Below are 17,126 nucleotides of genomic sequence, written 5' to 3' on the forward strand. Positions count from 1 at the left end.
AATAGTAATTAAGATTATTCTTCTCTAATTATTATCGAAATCAATAAAGTTTTGAGAAAATCATTTGGATAACAATCAACTGTAAGATAAACAGAATCAATTTCAACTTAAACTTACCTTTAATTTAATAGAATTAGGTAATCACATGATTGAGAAAAATCCATGAGAACAAGAATTAACGAATCATCATGAAGATGGATTGACGAAAGTTCCAAAAAGAAGTTGTTAATTACTAATTAAAAAGAAACAAATTTTAATAACTAATTGACTTCAAGTTAATTCGAGATGAAAAAGTGAATCTTCTTGAGTTTATTGAAGTTTTTCATGTTTTCCTGATCAGATGAAATTCAATCAAAGGGAAAATTTAATTGATATCAGTCAATGTTTAGTAGTTGATGGTGACTTTTAATTGTTCGCTGAGTTAATTAGAATGTTAATCTAACATGATGGTTATCTCTTTTGAATTATAATCGTGTTAATTGTAAATGTAATAATATTTATATATATTTGTAATAATAATCGAGGATTTAAATTAAGTTATTCCTTGATTTTGATTGTGTTGATCTGGGAATCAGCTGATTTTTTTTTCTCAAAGCAAATTGATTCTCTTTAATTGCTCTGTTAATCCAGTAATCACCATTCAATGGAAGCCAAAATATCCAGAAGAGATTCAGAAGGGGGTCAATGAAGAAAACATTTGATTGTTTCCTAATTGTTGCTCCTTACAAATAACAATTAAATTGCCAGGATAGTTTGTTAGTATTTATAACATATATTCAATCATTCAATTTGTACAAGGGAATCCTGGTTAATTGTTTGATTTTTTCCAGACACTAGTTAGCTTGTTGATTGATAATTTGTATTTTATCAAAATGTGAATTTCTTTTGCAATTTCAACAATTAAAGGAGCTTAAAAGCAACCGTTAGAAATCATATCAATCGACTGTCATTGCAAATTCTTGGCCCATTAAGGATAAGAATTAAAGGTTAACAATGAGATGCTGAAGGAGATGATGATGACGATGGTGATGATGGTGATAAAAACGAAGATAAATAAGAATTGAAATTTTCTTCCCTGTTGGTAGATTACATTATGTTTACTCTATCGATGATGATGAATTCAGATTGAAGAAAAGCATAAATAACCAACTATCATTTGCTAATAACAAAATTACAAGCTCAATCTGAATACATTTGTCTTCATAGAGATAGATTGGAAGATAATTGAAGCAAAGATGAAGATGATGGTGAAATATGTAAATCAATCTTCTCGTTGAGAAAAGGACTTTGTTCTCGCATTAAAAAAAATAACCATCCAAATGTCACCTTTTGATTTGATCATTTTCCTTTGACAGTTTTACTCTTTTTACGATCATGTTTGTACCTTTGACAATAACCTTCGACCAGTAAACGAACTTTTTGTGGATTAATCTCTCCTGATTTGCTGTGACAGATCTACGATTTGACAAGAAAATAAATAACAACAACAATTAGTTAATTTTTGTCTCTTATTTGATAGCAAACAAAATTTACCTTTGGAACTGCTTTTCTCATAATTTCTTTGTATTCATCTTTGGTGATTTCTTTTCGTTGATAAAATGGTTTCAGTACCATTTTCACCTCTTCAACTACACGTTCTTGTCTATTCAATTTTTTCAAATACTAGAAAAAGTGATAAATGAAATATTAGAGTTAATTGTCTGATAGAATTGTAGAGATGATTTAATTTGTGACACAAACCTTTTCTTTGACTTGTAATTCGACTGCGGATGAAGGTACATCATCAAGAACGGCAACATCAGTTATTTTCATTCCTGGACCTTGAGGTGCTGATCCAATTGGAGTTGGGCCTTGATTTACTGACGAAGTTACTTTTTTGGTTGGTTCTTTGTCGATTACCTTTGTTTTGACTGAATGATGATGTGAATGGGAGACTGAACGAGATTTAGAATCTAAATGGAGAAAGGAAAATAGTGTTGATGAAGAAGATGCTACTGAAGAAGATGATGATGATGAAGATGAAGACGATGAAGACAATGGTTTCTTAGATAATTTATGGGGAAACATTGATTCTTTACCTAAAACGGGAGCAGGTTTTTTGAAAATATTGTTGACATTTGAAGATGATACCATTTTGGATGACTTGGTTTTAGATTGTTGTTGCTCTGCTGCTTTGATTAGATTTTCCAATAATGATTTTAATGAAGGTGATAGTGAATTTATATTAGGTGCTAAGGTTGCAGTTGATGACGATGATTTATTTGTTTGATCATTTCCAGATGATCCACTAGCTGCTGATAATGTAAATATGATAAAAACAGTAAATCAGTAAATTGAATAGACAATACAATTAATAAACTTTGTAAGAAGTTAATAATTTACCATGAAGAAATGTTGATGATTGAAGAGATGATGATGTAGATGAGGATAAGATTCCTATGTGGAAATATGAGAAATAAAACAAATTGTTAAAATCAATAGTTATTGTTACTATTTATCACTGATATTTGATTCTTCTAGACCAATGGTTTTTGTATTGTTGTGATAATTTTAGAAAATTAAATAAACAATTACCAGTTGATCCGCTATGAGAAGGGTGAGATTGCTTGGATGAGTCTCTGTAATAAGAAAAAGAGAAAAATTGATTATCTTTGGTGTTAAGTTTTCTTAAATAAACAAGAACAAAACTCACGAGTGAGATGAATGAGTTTTGGTTTGAAGGTTCAAAGTTTTCTGAATTTGAGCTAAAAGCGAGCCTGGAGCTGGTGGTAAAGAGGATTCGGCGAGAGTGGGAGCCCGACAAGTTGATGTTGTCGATGATGAAAGAGGAGGAATGATGGGAGATTTAAATTTATGTTGATTTGTTGTTGTCGGGGTATTGTTATTGTTTGTGTGAGGTGATCGAGGCGAAGGCAATTCCGGTGTTTCAGGCCTAGGGACAGTTTCAACGGCGGAAATCTGCTTCTCACTAGGCGATAACTTTTTCTCCATCTCGTTTAACCTTAAAAGAAATTGATAAAAAAAAAATCAAAGCGGAAACGATTAATAATCACAATTCCAAATCAAGATATCACAATTAGTTACAAGTTTTGATGAAAGTGAAGAGATAAAAATAAAAGATTGATAATAAACAACTGATTAAACCAGTTAGTTATCAGGAGACAACTGTGACAATCAAATGATTTGGTCGATTAAATTATTTAGTGACATTGGAATCAAATTTTTCATTTAATTCATTCAATATGAGAGGAAACTATTAAATGGGTTAAATAAATTTTTTATCAATCCAAAGAAAGTTAACTTACTTTGCCTGAGATCGAGCGATTTCACTTTTAATCAATTGATCGTCTTCAGGACTATCCAATGGAGCTTCCGGATCATAAATATCTGGATCAATCGAAGGTGAATTAAGTGATTTAATGCTTCCTTGTTGTTTAGTTGGTGTTCCATTGCTATAATCTCCTTCAAGAGATTCATCTTGAATTGGAGTTGGCATAGTTTGATCAGGGGAGGAAAGGATAACGTTTTTCTCGGCTCTTTCATCATCTGGAGGTGTTCTTGGACCCACCGTGGGTGGAAGATGAACATTTGGAGACGTTTGATCGGACAAAAGTGTTCGAGGTAAAAACCGAAGTCCAGTTTCTTCTTTACCAGACTTATCGATAGTTGGATCAAAATCTACAAGGGAACTATCGACTTTCTTATTCTGACTGTTCTCATCCCAAAAAATATCAAATTCAGTTCTTGATTTGGATACTAAACGAACATCCTTTTTCGGTGGTGAACCAGGTTTCGATAAAACTGATTTAATTTCCGTCGGGGATCGGGAAACTTTACTATTACTGTTATTAACATTATTAACATTATTGGTATTGTTTGTATTGGTGCCTATCAGATTGGTTGGGATACCATGTTCTTTGTGATCTTTATAATCTTTAGCATCTTCAATTTTCACTTTAATCTCTTTGGTGTTCACCTCGTTCGTGGTTGGATTAACTGAGGATAAAACTTTCCCACTCTTGGTTTGTATTGATTCGCGTCGATCATCTCGATTTCTATTGGAAATGTGATCATGATCAGATGGAGATGAGTGTCGCGCTCTTTTCGTTCTAGAACGAGATATACGTGACTTTTCATCCCTTTCTTCACGATGGTTAGGAGAGGTCGTTGTTTTATGAGATGAAGAAAGTGGCGATGATCGACCATCGCGTGAATGATGACGATGTTTACTACTACTCTTTTTGTGATGATGATCTTGATGGCGAGAGTTATTGGTAGAACTTGTTGCTATTTTGTCACTGGTTAGATTTGTCGATATTCGTTTTCCATTGCTACTTTCAATTGGATCGTAATGTTTTGCACTTTTTGTTTCTCGATAATCATCTTCATCGCTGTATTTACTGTGTTTATGTTTATGTTTTCGTTTCTTTTTCTTTCCTTTTGATTTATCATCTTCTTCTGGATCAGATTTCTTTCTAATGTCACTGGTTTTATTTTCAATCGGATCGTGATGGGGACTTGTCTTTCTCGACTCTTTTCGAGTTGGTGATCGATTATTTCTTGATGAATCTCTTCTATGACTACTGCTACTTCGACGTTTCGACGAATTATCATCAGATCTTGATCGTATCGTTGAAGAAGTTAAAGGTGGCAAAGGAAGATGTGATAATAATGTCGCATTTGTGGTTGTTGTTGTTGTCGTCGTTGATATTGGTAATGTTGATGAAGGTGAAAGTATTTCTTTACTTGCACTTAAACGCTTTCTTTTATCACTATGAGTTCTATCTTCACGTAGATGATTTTCACGATTTCTATCATTTTCACGGTGTTTTGAAGTTCTTTCATCATGTGGTATAAGACGCCGATTATTATCAACATCATGGCGATTTGGTAAAGATGATCTGCTTCCTCTATTTTCACGAGAATCTTTCGGTGTTTCCTCATCTCTATCTCGCGGTTCTTTCTTGATTGTTCTTAATAAACTTGATTTGTGATCTTCTTTCTTGTTATCCTTTGAGCTGCTTCGTTTAGATTTACTACTTGAATTGTTATCGTGTTTTTTGGCATGAATAATTTTACCATGTTTACATCTTTTCAATTTAGCTTTACTTTCTCCATCAGGATCAGTTGTTTCCCTCTCTTCGGCTGTTGAAGGTAATTTAATTTCTTCACTTGGTGTTATCGTCTGATCGGCAACTATACTTTCATTTACTTGCACTGGAGGTTTAATATCAATCACAGGTAATTCATCGTGGTTTTCATTATTATAAGTACTTTCTATATTATTGTTATCGGTGGTGATTATATCATTATTATCATTGTTTGTGGTTAAATTGTTGATTTTTGTGTCCTTATTATGGTTACTTGAATTGTCAACATTATCAATTTCTAAAGGAATATCTTCTGGAGGTAATTGTGGCCCATAAGAATCTTCCTGTTCATCAGGTAAAGGTGAACGATCATCAACACCAGATAAATCGGTATCTATATCAGGACCATCATCTCTTAATGGAACTGAACCATGAGAATTTAATTCTGAACCAAAAAGTGAAAGAACACCAATACCAGCAGCAGATCTTTTATGATTAATTGTATTTTCTTGGGTCATCTTTCTAATGGTGGGTAGAGAATGAATACCAAGAGATAAATTTCTCTCGATTCCCAATTTTTTACAAATTCTTGCTCGAGGTGTTAAAGCTTTGCCAGTAACCAATTTTTTAGTTGTTCTTTTACGCCGAGTAGTTTTTCGTGTGGTTGTTGTTGTTGTTGCAGTTGTTCGGCGTCTTCTTCTTCCCTTAGTTTTACGTTTGTAGGTTGATTTTCTTTTGGTTGACACTTTACGTCCTCCTGCTTTTCTACGCACTTTACGGGTTCGAGTTACTTTTGAAGCACTGGTACCACCGAGTTCCAAATTTTCATGGTAACTTTTAATGCTGTTTGGCTTTATATCTAAGTTAAAATTAACCTTTGTCTCCTGTTTCACAGAATGATGAGTATTGGCTGAAGATGAATAACAAGTATCATTTTTCTCCAATTTTACCTTAACTGGTGCACTTGGTTCAGTTTTCATCAGTAACACAGGGGAAAAGGAGAAGGTTAAAAAAGGCAGAAAATGAAATGGAAACAAAAAAAAATGAAAAAAAAAGAAACACTAAAAAAACTACCAAGGGAAGTGAGAGAGAGACAATAACAAAAGATGAAGATAAAGATGAAAAAAAAGATGAGTGTGTATGTGTAAGAAAGAGAGAGCGACAGAGAAAGAGACAGAGAAAGAGGAAAAAAAGGTAAAGGTGGTTAAGAAAAGTCCAAAAAGGTGATCCAGAAGAGACACTAAGATAACAAGTCGAGGTAATAAATAGTAAAGTGAAAACAATTTAATTTATTTATTGAAAATTTTAATTTTTCACCAAATTAACAATAATTTCAAATCAACTGAGAATTCAACTTGATGGAATCAAAGAGAAAAATGAGCGAGACTGAGCCAGCCGAGTTTTGGGAAATTCTATTCGCCGAAAAAAGGAAAGAGAAAAATGGAAAATCAGCTGAGAGAATAAATTTTTTTTCTTATTTTGATTTAGATTAAAACTCGAACAAAGTGATTTCGGTTTGATTTAATTGTAATTAGTTGTTTGTCTTTTTAATTTATTAGCATCGGTTGATTGATTGTTTTACTGTTTTAATTGAAGTGATTTTGACTTTTGATTAGTTTTTTATTTGATTATTTTGAGTGTTTCTTATGATTTTTTGATTTGTGACTCAAAGGGATAGTTGAACAAATGAATTGTTGTTTATGTGATTGTTGATTAAGGATTAATTTAATGGGTTCTCATATTAAATTAGAGAAAATTGTTTCCTGTTCTTCTGAAGATGCTGATTTTCCAGCTAAAAATTTATTAACCTGTGGTGAAGTTCCTGGTTCTTGGTTAACTGCAAATGAAGGGGAAAGTCAAGCAACGGTTGTCATTCAATTGGATAGAAAATATCAAATCAATCATTTGGAGATTAAAAATGAATCTTCTGCATTTATTGAAGTTCTCGTAGCAGATTCAAGTTCAACCGATGAGATTAAATTTCAAGTATTATTATCGGCATCTTCATTCATGACACCCAATGAGAGTAAAATTTACTTAATGTCAATCGATGTCGGATTTTCACCAAAGATAAACTATCACCATCGGCGTTGAAACAAACATTTGATTTGGTAAAAATTAATTGTACCCAACCTTTTAATAAGTCAATCAAATATGGATTAGCATGTATTAAACTCACCGAGGGAGAAGATATCGACACCAATTTATCCAGTCCATCGGTTATTCTTACTCAATCACCTGGAATCAAAACTCGATCAACTGAAGTTACCCCCAAAGGCGATGACAATAGACCAACAACACCGAAAATGACTGATCCTTTATCCGATGATGAATTTTCACCTTCTTCAAATAAGCGATTGAAAGCCCTGAAAATGAACGATGTCGACAATGAACCTTCAACCTCTAATCTGGAAAAACAAGCTACCGTTAAACAAAAGGTTAAAAAGCCAAAGATCGATGTACCTTTCTGTCAACTTATGAGCGGTGTTACATTTACAATTAGTGGCTTTCAAAATCCACTTCGATCGGAAATCCGTAGTAAAGGCTTACAAATGGGAGCCAAGTACAAGGGTGATTGGGATAATAGTTGTACCCATTTAATTTGTGCCTTTCCAAATACACCAAAATTTAATCAAGTCCAGGCAACCGGAACTGGAAAGATAATCACCAAAGAATGGATTGAAGATTCATTTGAAAAGCGAGAACTATTATCATGGAGGAAATATAATCTAGATAATCAACAAAAGACTAAAACAAATAAAGTGAAAATGTAACCGGTAAAAAGAAAAGGAAAGATGAGAGTAACTCAGAGGACGATGAACATGATTCAGAAATGGATGATTTTATCGTTGATGATGATGAAGAAGATGATATTGAAGATGGTGAAGATGAAGAATATGATCCAAAAAAAGATAAACATATTGAAGATGAAGATGAAGATGAAGATCTTAATGAATTAGGACCAGTTTTACCTTCAAAATTACGAGATGATTCACCTGAAAGACAATTAACTCCATCACCCCGAAAGAAAGATGATAAAACAATTAATAAACTAACCAACCAAATGAAAGATGATGAGTATAACAGCGATACCATTTATGATGCTGCCACCGATGATGAAAATTAACCAAATTCCAATAATCTAAATATTTCCTTAATTGTTACAAAGAGTAACAACTTCCCAAGTCTTTGCATTGTTACCAAAAAAAATGTAATCAACCATTTACATATACTGTTTTTAAGCTCACAATTCATTAATTTTATTAGAAAAAAAATTGAGTCGAATGATTTTTTTTTCGATTAAAAAGAAAAATTTAATTCGATTGAAAAAAATTCCAAGTTACTCATTCAACCGATTTTTGGATTTACCGCCAAATCTCTTGAAGGTTTTTCTATCAATAGAAACATTTGTTTATCTTTTCTTATGAAAGAAAAGAAAATGTTGTCAACCGATTATCAATATTTCTAATTAATAATCTAAATTAATTTCTATTTAATGCCATTTTTATAGTTCTACTAATTAGTCAACAAAATTTAACTTCAATCTAAATCTACTGATTAATGATATTTGATTTGGAAACATGAAGTTACCATATCATAGATTAAGATTTTACTTTCAACTGGGTTAACATTCAATTGGAAAAATCAAACAACTGATCAGGTGAGTGATTAATTTGATTGTTTGTATTTCATCATTGAATTATTTATGAATTAATTAGTCAATTTCTTTAATTTAAAGTGTAAATTTTTTCTTTTTAGGAAATTAAGATGATTCCGATTCGCCTTTCACGAATTATTTTTCTACTCATATTTTTGGCTGTTCTTTTGTTGAATCATTATTACATATCGAAGACCGTTGATGATGATGATCAGTTAATTAGTTCTAATGTTCGATTAACCGGTAAAAGATTATCATCTCATCCATCATATACTCTAGATGATCTAGATGCTGTTTCTCGGGCTGATGATCTTTCCTACCGGATTAAGGAGATGATCAGGATTAAAGGTTCGGTTTCTAATGAATTGAAAAATTTGGAATCAAGGAAACAGAAGCTTCAAAATGATATCTCAAGTTTAAGTAATCAAATGATTGAAATTGAATATCGATTAAGTAAAAAACAATCAGATCTTAATCGACTTTACCTTTCGATTGGCCAAGCTGAATTTACTCTTAAAGAAACCTCATCGGTGAATCAACCATTTCTCTCAAGGCCAATTAAATTGTTACCTCTCTCTCGTCCTCAGGATTATTCAATCAACGAAAATGCCAACAATCAACTAATCAATGGATGTTCAATGTCTTCATGTTTTGATTATTCTAGGTGTTCATTAACTTCAGGATTCCCAATTTACATTTACTCATCAATAATTGAAAGTCAATCAACTGGTCGCTTGTCAAGTGATAATTTGCATGATTTAGTTAATCAATTTAAAAGAAATCATCATAATACACTTGATGGTAACATCGCCTGTGTTTATATTGTCCTAATTAACCCACAATCTAATTTAGACATTGAAAATATTCAATCAACTTTACATAGTCTTGACTATTGGTCAGGTGATGGTCGCAATCATTTAATCATTAACCTTAATCAAAATGTCGATATAATTGATTACGGGATCAAATCTTTTCGAGCTCTAGTCCTTCAAAGTAATTTTAATGGTAATCACTTACGAGAAGATTTTGATGTCATAATCCCATCGCTTACAATTAACAATAATAATCATCTGATTTCATCATCAAAAATACCAAATTGTCCAGCAAGACGAAAATATCTCATCACATATCAGGGATCATTAAATCAATCAACTTCTAATGATGGCCAATATCGACAATTATTTGAGATAATGACTTCAATCACCAATTCATCGACCAATGATGAGATCCTTTTTAATTTCAATTGTGCCAACACTAATTGTACAAGTTTTTTTACTCAATCAACATTTTCCATTGTGTTACCTCCTTTGAATACTTTAAATCAGCGAGGATACAAATCTCATCCTGTTCTCATTGACGAGACACTTGAACTGCTCTCTTTCGGTGTGATTCCAGTGTTAATTGGTGGAAATGATTACAAGTTACCATTCCATGAGATTATTGATTGGAAGAAAATTGTTTTACATCTTCCACTTGCCAGAATGCCAGAGATTCACCTGATTGTTAAATCATTCAGTGATTCAGATATCATTGATATGAGGCGACAGGGAAAGTTAATTTATGATCGTTACTTTTCAACGATTGATTCAAGAATCAATTCATTGATCTCATTTGTCAGACATCAGCGTCTCAACATTCCCGCTTTACCTGTGGTGGAAAACACTTTACCCTTTCTATTCAATTCCACTTACTCTTCCAATAAATATTTGTATGCATTTGAAAATCCAGAGAGTATTGGTGGTAATCAGGAAACGGAAATCGATCGAAATCTTGGTCCAATTGAATCACCTTTTCCATCGATCACTTTTCAACGTAACTTTTCACTTACTCTGTGCCATGGTTACTCTTTATGGAATTCACCTCAACTCAATCCATTTATCCTTTATCCGAATACACCTTTTGATCCTGTCCTACCTTCGGAGGCCAAATTTACAGGCTCAGGTTATGGATTCCGTCCAATTGGTCAAGGAGCTGGTGGAACAGGTAAAGAGTTTAGTGAAGCTCTTGGTGGTAACTGGCCAAAGGAACAATTTACAATCGTCATGTTAACTTATGAACGAGAAACAATTTTAATTAAATCGTTGGAGAGACTTTTAGGTTTACCTTATTTAAACAAAGTTTTGGTCATTTGGAATAGTCCTAGAAAACCTTCAGATGATGTTAAATGGCCTGATCTTGGTGTACCAATTAACGTAATTGAAGCAGATCAAAACAGTTTGAACAATCGTTTCAAACCTTATTCTCAAATAGAAACTGAAGCAATACTTTCAATGGACGATGATGTTCATCTTCGTCACGATGAGATAATATTTGGTTTTCGGTAAGTTGAATAAAGTTAAAAGTGACTATTAGACGATTAGTAGTAAATTTTGATGATTATCTTTCGTTTGAATTAGTGTTTGGAGGGAAGCTCGTGATCGTGTTGTTGGTTTTCCAGGTCGATATCATGCTTGGGATAACAATTTCAATTCGTGGCTTTACAATTCAAATTACACTTGTGAATTATCAATGGTTCTAACTGGAGCAGCTTTTTTTCACAAAGTAATTAGATCAAACACTTTCACAGTGATATGATTTTATTTCAAGAATCGTTAATTTGAAATTATTTTCTCTTTTCCACATTCAGTATTACACTTACATGTACACTCATTCAATGGATAAAGCAATAAGAGAAAAAGTCGATGAATTGATGAACTGTGAAGATATTGCAATGAATTTTTTAGTCTCTCATATAACTCGTCAACCACCATTGAAGGTCACATCACGATGGACCTTTAAATGTGTTGGATGTCCAGTCCGACTGTCAGAAGATGATTCTCACTTTCAAGAAAGACACAAGTGTATCAATTATTTCACTTCGCTTTATGGTTACAATCCACTTTTACAAACCCAATTCCGAGCTGATTCCATATTGTTTAAAACTCGTATTCCTCATGATAAAACCAAGTGTTTCAAATTCCTGTAAATTCAAATCCATAACCTTGTATAAAAAATGAAAAAGAACAATTTTAAATTAAATGACAATGACAATACTTGAAAGAAGAAAATAAATCAATCATTGTAAATAATATAAATGTATCTCTTTGAAGATGGCGCTTCTCTAATGGAGATGAAAAAATCGAGGGAAAAAATCAAATCATATGTTAGACAAACAAATTGATGATTTTTAATGAATTTAAATCTTACTCGATTAGTAATATTAATAATTAACTAATCTAATTCATCTTCAATTTGTTTTCTTCCAGTGATTAACAGTTTGAAAAATTTACTTACCTGATGATTTGGATCTTATTTTGATGATTACAATCTCTGTCAAGTGTTTGATCGGCTTGGTTTTGTTTTTTTTATTTGTATTGCCAAGCTGATCAATTGTGTCCGTAACTTAAGTTTCACTTTTTTTTTTTTACTTACATCGAATTTTTGTCCTCTGTTGACTCTCTTTATTGAGAAAAATGTCTGCTAACAAAAGGATCATCTATGTTGGTGGATTGGCTGAAGAGGTTGATGAAAAAACTTTGAACGCTGCTTTTATACCTTTTGGTGATATAATTGATATTAATCTGCCCATTGATTTTGCTTCACAAAAACATCGTGGATTTGCCTTCATTGAATTTGAATCAGCTGAAGATGCTGCTTATGCTATTGACAATATGAATGAATCAGAAATCTTTGGGAAAACAGTTCGGGTTAATATTGCTAAACCTCTTAAACTCAAAGAAGGTTCAGCTCGACCAGTTTGGTCAGATGATCAATGGCTCCAGAAACACTCTGGGGCCGCTGGTGATGAGATTAAAGGTGATAAAGAAGATGGTGAAACGAAAGATAAAGATGAGGTAAGACTAGAAGATGGGATGAGTTTTAATGACAATCACTTTTCTTTTTTTTCCAATTGTGTTCGCTGGATAAACGCCATTTCATGTTTTTTTCTTCTCATTCCATGCACAGGTTATTGAAGAAATTGCTGACGATGTAAATACTGATTTGGAATCTGAAAAACAAGAAGTTGCTCGATTAAAATCCAATCCACAAGTTTACTTTGACATACGAATTGATGGACAGTTCAGTGGACGTATACGAATAATGTTGAGGAAAGATGTTGCTCCATTAACGTGTGAAAATTTTCGCTGCCTTTGTACTCACGAGAAAGGTTTTGGTTACAAAGGAAGTGTTTTCCATAGGATAATTCCAAGCTTTATGATTCAAGGAGGTGATTTACTAATGGTGATGGAACCGGTGGAAAGTCAATCTATGGGAAAAAATTTGAAGATGAAAATTTTACTTTAAAACATAGTGTTTCCGGGTTACTTTCTATGGCCAATTCAGGTCCAAACACCAATGGATCACAGTTTTTCATTACAACAGCTCGAACTGAATGGTTAGATGGTAAACATGTTGTCTTTGGTCAAGTTGTCCAAGGAATGGAAGTTGTCAAAAGGATTGAAACTTGTGGAAACAAATCAGGTAAACCAACTAAAAAAGTTGTAATAGCAAATTGTGGTGAACTTATATAAAATAAAATTCAATCTAATTATTATTATACATTAAAATATATCAAATTAACTTATATTCAACTAATTCGGTGAGACTGTCATCAGAACAGAGTAAATACAAAAAAAAACCAGAACTTTGAAATCAAATCAAACATCTTAACAACATATTCCAAAATAGCAAAGAAATTACAATAAAAACCTTAATTCGATCAACTTTAACTATAATAATAAATGTAACAAGACGAAAAATTTTCACATGAATAATTGATGAGATAATTTTACCAAAGCTCCTTAGTAACAAAACTTGAAACATTATAAACCATAATGGCGACAATTAGTCTTACATTAGTTGGACAATTAGATAGTTAAAAGTTAATTACAAACCTTAGAATTTGATCTTGTGAAAGAATAATAATTAACAATTAAGAATAGAAAGAAATTCTAATTTAATATTAACCAAAAAGAATGAGAAAAATTGAACAATTAAAAGAGAATTTAAAACAATTTAAATTAGTAAGAGAAAAGAAAGAGAAACAAAGTGATTGAAATGAAAGAGAAAAGAAAGAGAACAATTGGCGAAAGGGGTAACCGAAAGTCTGTCGTCAATTAGTTTCCATGGCAACGAAGTGGAGAAGAACAAAAATCTTAAATTCTTTTTTATTTTCTTTACTTTCGCCATTAAATGTTACACTTTTTTTCTTTCTTTGATTTTGATTAACTTTCTCTCTCTCTCTCTCAAGTTAATTTGACAATTTTTCGTTTGTTTAGTGGTAATTTAGTTAATTGTAATTTCTTTTCTGTATTAATCGATAAAATCTGTTGTTAATCGCTGTTGATTTAAGAGAAAAAAATGGCTGATATTTCACTTCATTGTCGACGTCGTCATTGTTCATCGCGAAAATTGAAACAAAAGTTTCCTGATAAATTGTGGTCAGTGGTTTGTGATGAAAATGAAGATTCATGTATGTGGAATACTGTTGGAGACTCATTGTTAATTAACAAGAATAAATTTTCTCAAAGATTCTTAACTAATTCTAATGGACTTTTTCGTACATCAAAATTTAAGTCTTTTGTGAGACAATTGAATCTTTATGGTTTCCGTAAGGTTAACAAAATGAGACGACGAGATCATGAGATTTGGTGGCAGTATCAGAATGAAAATTTTACCCGAGATCATCCTGAATTGTTAAAATTGATCAAACGAAAAGCCAATTTAGAGGATTACTATGATTGGAAATTGTTCCAAACCAAGGAATAGAAGAAAGTTTGTACCTGCCCCTATGGATCTGCGTTTGGCTCTTTTGGATGATTCATGTGACAAAGTCAGTCAAGAGCAAGAAAATGAAGTGATCAAAGAGAAAATAAGTGACAATCTACCAATTAACATTGGAAGTATGAATCTAACATTTTCTGATGATGAAGAATCTCGACCAGCTCTTGACTTGGAGCCATTTACGATCAGCATTCCATTATCCCAGAAGCAAATGTGGGAAAACAATGAAAACTACTTGACATTTTCGTTATTTCCTGATTTACCATCTTCCCAAGAAGCCAATCCACAATTGGATAATCACAATGATGAAAATATTTCACCAAGCAAATCTGAAAATTCTCTACACTCTGAATATTCATTCTAATCCACAAAATTCCGAAATCAATAGATGGACCATAGGAAAATTTCGTTGCGTTTCATCAATCGTTAATAATAAGTGAATTTATTTATCATGTTTACAATCAAATAATTAATTAAGCAAATTTTTTTTTCTTCTTTTCACAAATAATCAATAACATTATTATTAATATTTTTTCTTTTTGATCATATATTTATAGAGACATTTATATATATATTATATAAATAATAATTATCAAAATGCAGATTAGAGCACAAGCTTTGAAGGCTTGAGCAAATGAGTAAATTCATGAGAAATTATTTTCATCAATAATCTGATTTCTCATTTATATCAATATGTAAGATGTTACATAAAATCATCAACAATTTAAAGATTAAATCAAATTTCCACTGCAATAAAATAGCATCGACTTATGTGTCCATCCAATTATATTTTCTCAACAATTTCCAATTCAGATAAAGTTAATCATCTTTAACCCTTCGAGTTGATCTTAAACCTGCCAAAGGAGCAAATGATTGGTACTATCGTCCCGACCCACCGAATCTGTGTGACCAAAGTTGGAAAAATCTTCGTACCCATCGCCCCCCGAGATGACCAGGATTTTGGTGACTTTCGATGTCGATTGAGTGGCGACCGGTTGACTTAACGGTCGTTTTGACGGAGAAGCAAAAGATTTGGCATTGGAATGAAACAGGTCATAAGGACTATCGTGATGATGATGGTGGTGATGGTGATGACTGGAAGCAGATGAAACCATTGACTGAGAAGCGGATGAAGTGGTCGCTTTGGGTGTTAACTGGATGGACGAAGGGACTTCAACTGTGGTCAAGAATCTTACATGGCCTGTGTGTCCATGGGGAATTCCTGAAACATTGGGAGAGGAAACATCAACGGAGGTCGTCGATGGTGTGATTAGAGGTGAAGAAAGAGTCATTATGGTTCCGGCTGAGGTTCCAATCCAGAGAAGATCTTTACAGGCCAAAAGAGCGGTAATTCGTAGACAGGCTGCTTTGTGTTGTCTGATTATCTCATCGCAAGTGGCCAACATTCGGGTTACCGCTGGGGCGACATCGGTCTCAAGGAGACACTCGTAACTTGTACCATGATAAAGTTTAAGAATCGATGATCCTTGAGATGAGATCCAAACCCCAAGACCCGATGAGACCATTCCAAGGACAATCTTATCCGAATCGCTATTGATCACTAAACACTTTTCAACTTCCAGTGTTGATGTTGAAAGTACTTTGACTTGATTGGCCACCGAACACCAAAGTTTCCCTGCAACCGGGAGTATCTTTTGTATTGGACCGCTGTCGATAGTGTACAGTTTATGATCTGATGTTGACCAATTACCATTGTTGCCGTCCCGTTGGAAAACAACTATTTGACCGTTGGATAGACCAGAGTAAACGCTATTGTCCAGATAAATGATACAATAAACTGTCGCCGGTAATTGAATTTTCTGCTTATTTTTACGGATTCGGATGTTTTCGTTGCAATTGTAAATGTAAATGTATCCGTCTTCCGTTCCAAGCCACATGGTGGGCTGATTTGTTTCCGAATCGATTGAGTGACATGAGTCAACCGGCGATTGTGAGGTTTCCGTGGTACTTGGAGGAGGTGGTGGGGGAAGACGAAGTGAATTGAGATCAGAAGATGAAGGTTGTTGCTCCTCGGTGGGTGATGATTCCGTTTCATCGTCCGAAGAACCAGAATCTAATTGAAATTGACTTGATGAGGAGCGACCACCGATTGATCGGTGAGATGATGGACAATCACCACCACCACCACCATTACCACCGCCACTCCCTCCACCAACAATATCATTTTGATTATAATTTGTCGTTGTAGTTGATTGTTTACTTTTGGTTGAAGGTGTTGGTGTTAATGAACGGGAAGGTGAAGTGGTTGTCGATGTCGAGGTGGCCGAAAGTGATTCAGGTCGATTATTAACCGATGAAGATATGACTAGAAATGAATTTGATGAAGGTGGTGGTGAACTTTGGATGGAGGCAGAGGATAAATTTGACAATGAGGGAGTTGAACAGGTTGATGTTAATATTGAACAATTGGTGGCAACTTCCGTTTCCGTTCCTTCTAGTCCACTGGTTTCACTTAATGATAACGGTTCCTCTGAGACATATGACCGACGTAAGGAAACAGGATAACAACTTGATGACCATCATGATAATAAGAGGATGAAGCAAAAAAAAACCAAAGTGGACAAAGATGAAGATGAAAAAAAGAATCAGAAAAA

The 17,126-nt window shown here is 33.3% G+C and overlaps 5 protein-coding genes across 12 annotated transcripts in view; 3 read left to right on the forward strand and 2 right to left on the reverse strand.

Moving 5' to 3' along the window:
• Positions 1–279: 279 nt before the first annotated feature.
• Positions 280–6,484, reverse strand: LOC128395221 (general transcriptional corepressor trfA-like). Of its 2 annotated transcripts, none has more exons than XM_053355625.1 (8): positions 3,306–6,484; positions 2,693–3,001; positions 2,575–2,618; positions 2,383–2,436; positions 2,079–2,291; positions 1,741–1,952; positions 1,534–1,662; positions 280–1,455 (listed from the first exon to the last, which is right to left on the reverse strand). In XM_053355625.1, exons 1-8 carry the CDS (start codon positions 6,068–6,070, stop codon positions 1,339–1,341), a joined length of 3,843 nt encoding a protein of 1,280 aa, XP_053211600.1. In that variant the 5' UTR covers positions 6,071–6,484; the 3' UTR covers positions 280–1,338. The 2 variants fall into 2 exon arrangements, with proteins under 2 accessions (XP_053211600.1, XP_053211599.1); XM_053355624.1 differs by having other exon boundaries at positions 2,079–2,294; positions 3,306–6,483.
• A 77-nt stretch (positions 6,485–6,561) lies between these two features.
• On the forward strand, positions 6,562–8,316 carry LOC128395231 (DNA repair protein XRCC1-like). Its single transcript, XM_053355634.1, is given in 3 exon segments — positions 6,562–7,116; positions 7,119–7,852; positions 7,891–8,316. Coding segments are annotated over 3 exon segments (1,359 nt in total). The 5' UTR covers positions 6,562–6,818; the 3' UTR covers positions 8,218–8,316.
• A 227-nt stretch (positions 8,317–8,543) lies between these two features.
• On the forward strand, positions 8,544–11,816 carry LOC128395222 (exostosin-3-like). Of its 2 annotated transcripts, none has more exons than XM_053355627.1 (4): positions 8,544–8,751; positions 8,830–11,068; positions 11,145–11,289; positions 11,375–11,816. In XM_053355627.1, the coding sequence occupies exons 2-4, from the start codon at positions 8,859–8,861 to the stop codon at positions 11,711–11,713; spliced, it is 2,694 nt and encodes an 897-aa protein (XP_053211602.1). In that variant the 5' UTR covers positions 8,544–8,751; positions 8,830–8,858; the 3' UTR covers positions 11,714–11,816. The 2 variants fall into 2 exon arrangements, with proteins under 2 accessions (XP_053211602.1, XP_053211601.1); XM_053355626.1 differs by having other exon boundaries at positions 8,850–11,068.
• A 384-nt stretch (positions 11,817–12,200) lies between these two features.
• LOC128395230 (peptidyl-prolyl cis-trans isomerase E-like) lies at positions 12,201–13,287 on the forward strand. The gene is given in 3 exon segments (XM_053355633.1): positions 12,201–12,581; positions 12,694–12,960; positions 12,963–13,287. Coding segments are annotated over 3 exon segments (945 nt in total). The 3' UTR covers positions 13,260–13,287.
• Positions 13,288–14,931: 1,644 nt separating this feature from the next.
• Positions 14,932–17,126, reverse strand: part of LOC128395219 (rho guanine nucleotide exchange factor 17-like) — a 37,302-nt gene continuing 35,107 nt past the window's right edge. For all 6 annotated transcript variants that reach the window (XM_053355618.1, XM_053355617.1, XM_053355619.1 and 3 more), the window contains one exon: positions 14,932–17,040. In XM_053355618.1, coding sequence (XP_053211593.1) covers positions 15,360–17,040 — 1,681 coding nt within the window. In that variant the 3' untranslated portion in view covers positions 14,932–15,359. The remainder of the gene's footprint in view (positions 17,041–17,126) is intronic.

This window comes from Panonychus citri, unplaced genomic scaffold (genome assembly GCF_014898815.1).
Source record: "Panonychus citri isolate SS breed McGregor unplaced genomic scaffold, ASM1489881v1 Contig00141, whole genome shotgun sequence".
NCBI classification, from domain to species: domain Eukaryota; kingdom Metazoa; phylum Arthropoda; class Arachnida; order Trombidiformes; family Tetranychidae; genus Panonychus; species Panonychus citri.